Source organism: Triticum dicoccoides, chromosome 5B (genome assembly GCF_002162155.2).
Source record: "Triticum dicoccoides isolate Atlit2015 ecotype Zavitan chromosome 5B, WEW_v2.0, whole genome shotgun sequence".
NCBI lineage: Eukaryota > Viridiplantae > Streptophyta > Magnoliopsida > Poales > Poaceae > Triticum > Triticum dicoccoides.
This window is the reverse complement of record NC_041389.1, coordinates 640947674-640953683: the sequence shown is the minus strand read 5'-3', so window position 1 is coordinate 640953683 and position 6010 is coordinate 640947674. Positions and strand designations below refer to the sequence as shown.

General features: G+C 46.5%; 1 protein-coding gene across 1 annotated transcript; it reads left to right on the top strand.

The window, feature by feature from the left end:
- Window positions 1-6: 6 nt before the first annotated feature.
- On the top strand, window positions 7-5755 carry LOC119312269. The gene is made up of 2 exons (XM_037587994.1): window positions 7-1114; window positions 5429-5755. The coding sequence occupies exons 1-2, from the start codon at window positions 268-270 to the stop codon at window positions 5557-5559; spliced, it is 978 nt and encodes a 325-aa protein (XP_037443891.1). The 5' UTR covers window positions 7-267; the 3' UTR covers window positions 5560-5755.
- Window positions 5756-6010: the final 255 nt, after the last annotated feature.

Sequence of the window (6010 nt, the reverse complement as noted above, 5' to 3'; positions counted from 1 at the left end):
CAAAAAGGGATCTCCTGCCTCAACCTCCACTTGCCGGAGGGACCTCCAATTGCCTTAGACACCCCGCCCGCCTATGCCTTCCTCCGGGCAACCGACAACAACCTCGTCCTCTTTGACATCTCCAACCCGCAGAAAAAAGTCCTCTTCGACATCTCCAACCCGAGCCAGAGTTGCTACTGGGAGCCCCCGGCAGATCTGTTCGTCTACAAGGCCGGCGATCCACGCCCCTCGGTGCAGCGGCTCCCACCCTACACAATCGAGAGCAACATGCCGTTCCTGATGGGTTTCGTCACCACAGGCATCCTGCGGCTCAAAGATGAGGATCGCTACATCGTTGCCGATATCAATGTCTACCGCGGAAAAAATGGTATGTGTGCCCAACTCTGCGTCTTCCGCTCTGGGGCTAAACAGTGGGAACTCAGCCCCGAGATGCCTGCCCCTCAGCCGCAGGACCAGAGCAATGGCGGCCAGTTCCCCAACCTCTGGTCAACCGACAATCTGCTTGCTTTTGCCGGCCGTTTCCTGTGCTGTATTGACTACATGAGTGGTGTTCTGCTATGTGACTTCGCGATACAAGACTTGTCCCCAGTGCTCCGCTTTGTGCCTTTCCCTGGGAGAAATGATTTCTCTGATGAGGAACGGGTTGAAAGGCGCTTCCCTGACAGATTCCGAAGTGTGTCCATCAGCCAAGGCATGCTGTGCTTTGTGCACATTGACAATGACTTCCATGGGCCGCCTCCTGCGAGAAAAAGCCGAGGCCAGCAGAAGCGGCCTACCCAGGAAATCACCGTTTGGACGTTGGACTCCAACAAGTTCGAGTGGAAGCTACATCATGTGATCAACCTGGATTCTCTCTGGGCGCAACCTGGCTACCTAGATCTGCACATAGATCAGCGTCTTCCTGAGTTCCCAACCATCAGCTTGGATGACCCGAATGTTCTTTGCTGCCTGTTAACAGAGGAGGAGTTTGATGGTGATGGGTGGAATATCATGGTTGGCAACAATGCACATCTGCTGTCATGTGTCTCTCTGGGTGCGGAACATCGCCATAACCACCTTCCTGATACCTCCCCACTTCCAACTGTCTTCTGCAAATACCTTGAAAGGCCAACAGGTAACTAGAAGAAGCTCTCTTAATATTCAAACGCTATGATTCCCACCTAGCTGGGTTGCCTTTGCTTAGCTTTCTGTTGCATATGGTACCGTAGCACTTAATTTTGCTCGTTTATCTGACTGTATGATGCAATACATATAATAACTACTGTATCATTAGCATATCTCTGCCCAACGACTTCTAGACCCATACTGCTCTACTAATCAGGGTTGTTTGCCCTATGTTATGCTCTGCTGCTTTGCTCCAGCCTCAAGATTCCAATTTTGCTATTTTGCATCATGAATCTCTAGTCTCGCTGTGTTATAATAATAATATATACACCCTCCGTCCTGAATTAGTTGTCTTAGATTTGTTTCTCTAGATATATATCTAGACACGTTCTAGCGTTAGATACTCTCCCTCCGTATTTTAGTGATCTAAACGCTCTTATATTAATTTACGGAGGGAGTACATTTCGTATCTAGACACATCTAGGACAACTAATTTGGGATGGAGGTAATACTCCCTCTGTCCGAAAAAATTTGTCCCTCAAATGGGTGTATCTAGCACTAACTTGATGCTAGATACATCCATTTGAGGGACAAGTTTTTTCGGACGGAGGGAGTATTAACTAACTGAATCATTTAATACATTGTTGCCATGAATCTTCTGTTAGGCTGTTCAAGAGCCGCTCCTATTGTGTAGGTGCACTTCACTGTACTCAGTTTCTAAACATAAGACGTTTTATGTTTGGAAACGGAGGGAGTACATCAATAATAGCTTTGGTACTTCCGCCATGTAGTTGCCCTTGGGAGTTCAAATGTAGGCTATTTTGAAGAGAATTCTAGGAACCACACTATTTTGATTGCTCTTTTACAGTATAAAAATTATGTTGTCCTCTGTTTTCTGTACCGGAGCAAATGTCTCATGCATTTAGATGATATATACGAAGCCCTTTATACATAATTTTTTCTGTTGGCAAAAAGTCTTCGAATGTGTTTCGTTGGGTACTTGGGTTACTTGTGGGTCAATCAGGGCACACATTTTTGGCTGTTTCTGTTATCTAGAATCCTTTTGTTTCAGATAGCGTGTACTTAGTATATCGTGTAACTGGATACTGGGCCAGTGAAAAGCCATTCTCCCTCCATGAGAATGCCATTAGGTAAAACTCCTGTAGTATTAGCCTTGCTGGTCTTATCATGTGAATCTTCCTCCTGATTCTAGGGATGAGCCTTCTTTTTTATTGTCACAAAAACAAAAAGACAACACTTCGATGACAAGTTAGCTGAAGAGCGTGATGTCCGGTTACCATCTTAAGCCAGATCAAGTATATGATGCAATTACGTTTACATTAATATTGAAGGTGCAACAGTTTCCTTCATCAATATATTCCAATGCATTGTCATTTCTCCTTGTATGTCTTTCTTTTTTTGGACTATTATTGTGTACTCTGTTATTTTTAAGTGGCAATTCATCTTATCTGTCCATCGCGAAAGCAAAACCATGCCTCTCGCGCAAGGAAAAAATAGAAGAAGAGAAAATGTGTTTTTTCCGTTTCCGAGGAGGCACGGCCGTGCCTCTCGTGAAAGCACAACCATGCCTCTCGCGGAAGCAAAACCGTGCCTCTGGCGGAAGAAAAAAAAACAGAAAACACATTTTTCCTTTTTAGATTCCGAGAGGCACGGTGGAAGCACAACTGTGCTCTCGCGGAAGCAAAACCGTGCCTCTCTCAAAAGGAAAAACAACAAAAAACATTTTTTTTCGTTTCCAAGAGGCGGGTGGCTGAGAGATTGTGTGGCTCCCTAACTAGTTGCTCTCGCATTTGCGTCAAAATCAAAAATAAATAAGAACTCCTTTAAAAAAAAACATAAATCTGCATCCTTCCCGTCCATCAGTTCCGCATCGTCCCCCCACCAAAATCTAGGGTTAGGGTTAGGGAGGCGGCGGCTGCTTTATTCCCGATGCCGATCGCCATGGACACCGGAGGCGCGCGGGAGCGGGAGCCTTAGGAGGAGACCGACGTTCTCCCCGATTCGGTGGTGCTGGGTCACATTGGCCGCACCCTCTACCACAAGGACCTAGGCGCTGTTTCGTGTGGGTGTCAACAAGAACAAGACCGCTGCTCTAGTCGACATGGACGGCGGCCCCTTCTGCTACGTGTCCTTCACCCTCGCCTCTCCTCCAAGAAGGACGTCCTACCTCAACCTCCACTGGCCGGAGGGACACGGATCATACGATTCATACGGCCCGCCCGCCTTTCCATGCGTCCGGGCAGCCGACGAGGACCTCGTCCTCTTTGACATCAGCACCCGGACCACGGGTCGCTACTGGGACGCCCCGCCAGATATGTTCGTCTACACGGCCACCACCCGGCCTTCCCCCTCGGTGCAGCGGCTCCCTCCGTACACCATCGAGAGCAATACGCCGTTCCTGAGGCATATCGTCACCACAGGCATCCTGCGGCTCAAAGGTGAGGATCGCTACATCGTTGCCGACATCAACGTCTTCTGTGGAAAAAATGGCATGTGTGCCCAACTGTGCGTCTTCAACTCTGCTGGGGTTAAACAGTGGACACTCAGCCCCGAGATGCCTGCCCCTCAGCCGCAGGGCCAGAGCAATGGCGGCCGGTTCCCCAACCTCTGGTCAACCGACAATCTGCTTGCTTTTGCCGGCCGTTTCCTGTGCTGTATTGACTACATGAGTGGTGTTCTGCTATGTGACTTCGCGATACAAGACTTATCCCCGGTGCTCCGCTTTGTGCCCTTCCCTGGGAAAAATGAGTACTGTGATGAGGAACCGGTTGAAAGGTGCTTCCCTGACAGATTCCGAAGTGTGTCCATCAGCCAAGGCATGCTGTGCTTTGTGCACGTTGACAGTGACTTCCATGGGCCGCCTCCTGCGAGAAAAAGCCGAGGCCAGCAGAAGCGGCCTACCCAGGAAATCACCGTTTGGACGTTGGACTCCAACAAGTTCGAGTGGAAGCTACATCATGTGATCAACCTGGATTGTTTCTGGGCGCAACCTGGCTACCTAAATCTGCACATAGATCAGCGTCTTCTTGAGTTCCCGACCATCAGCTTGGATGACCCGAACGTTCTATGCTGCCTGTTAACGGAGGAGGAGTTTGATGATGATGGGTGGATTATCATGGCTGGCAACAATGCACATCTGCTCTCATGTGAGTCTGTGCGTGCGGAACATCATCATAACCACATTCCTGATACCCCCCTACTTCCAACTGTCTTCTGCAAATACCTTGAAAGTCCAACAGGGTAACTAGCTAGAAGAAGCTCTCAATATTAAAATGCTATATATGATTCCCACCTAATTAACTTGGTTGCCTTTGCTTAGCTTTCTGTTGGATATATATGGTACCGTAACACTTGAGTTTGCTCGTGTATCTGACCTTATGATACAATACATGTAATAACTACTGTACCATTAGCGTATCTCTGCGCAACGACGAATTCTAGACCCATATCGCTCTACTAATCTGGGTTGTTATTTGCCCTATGTTATTCTCTGTTGCATTAGTCCTGTCTCAAGATTTCTATTTTGCTATTTTGCATCATAGTGTCGCTGTGTTATAGGAATATATTCTTTAACTGAAGCATTTAATTTAATACAATGTCGTCCCTGCGACAACAACGGTGTCAGTTAAAAATTGTTGCCAATGTTTCAGAAACATTCAGTTTCGTCAGGTGTAGCTGTACTGTTAAAAGTTAGGATTTTCTTCAGTTATAGTGAAATAAGCCAAGCTAGCAAGCTGTGACTTGGTCTTAGTTTGTTAGTGTAGCCCGTCTCTTTAATCGGATCGTGGGATGGCACGATATATACTAAACGATCATAGGATCGTGGGATGGCGGCTTAGCTTTCATGTCCCGGCCGTGGCCTGATTTTCTGTTTTCATGTCTTGGAAGTCGCCTGATGGCCATAAGTAGTATGGTACTAGCATAGCCCGCGCAGCGGCACGCCGCGCCCATCGATACGATGTGTTCATATGAATTGTGTTTACTATTTACAATTAAAGTTATCAATTTAAGATAGCAGATATTGTACATAAGACTGTGGATGTAGGAAAATAAGTAAGAAAGAAGCAAATTTATTGGCATCATGCATGTTGGACGTTGCTAAAGAGGGAAACACATGTTCATACATCTCTGATAGGGGTCATCCATTCTTGCCGAACATGGCACGACTCTACTGCAGTAAAATGAAAGAAAAATAGATAATTATTCCTAGATTAGATCATCCTGGTGTAGCTTCCTGCAGGAATATTAGTGCCTGTGATGAAGTGATAAAGATCTTTTGTGAATTGTTTCCTTTGACCCACAGGTGGCTTGGTGTCTAATGCTAGGATCTTTACTATATGGGCGCTAAGGGTACACGCAGAGCGATATCACATCAGAGAAGATGTCACATATTTTTCTAGCATTCTTGTTTGCCTTGCAAATTCATTATGCTAGGTGATTACCCGCTGGCGGGCCATGCTAAGCTGCCATTGTTTTGTTCGTGCATTCTCTTGTGTTGTAAGGAGTTTTTCTTCTACCACTCTAAGTGCATGGTAGTTATGGTCGTTGATGGTGATATTGTGGTTACCCCAAATGCACTCAAGGGCCACTTGAGCAGCCTTAATCAGATAACGGGTGGCTGCAGCGATTATTGATTAGATACCGGACATTCCGTCTCCTTTCACATGGGCTGCATGGCTGCTTTCTAATTTGACTACGTCCTCCTTGGCAGTTTATGTTTTGCTTTATCTCTGCATGCAGTGGTCTGCGTCCTTTGCTGTTTGGATTTCTTGTTGTTGGATAGTACTGCTAGGTTGCTATTTTCCTTTTTTGACTAATTTTAGTTTAAGAAGAAAACTGCATGTGTACAATTTTGGGGTTGCAATAAGGCAAGCAATGCATACTT

Coding starts and splice junctions, on each gene's coding strand:
- LOC119312269 (XM_037587994.1), top strand. CDS start 268: ATGCCGTTCCTGATGGGTTTCGTCACCACAGGCATCCTGCGGCTCAAA. Junction 1,115..5,428: donor ATACCTTGAAAGGCCAACAG/GTAACTAGAAGA, acceptor TTTGACCCACAG/GTGGCTTGGTGTCTAATGCT.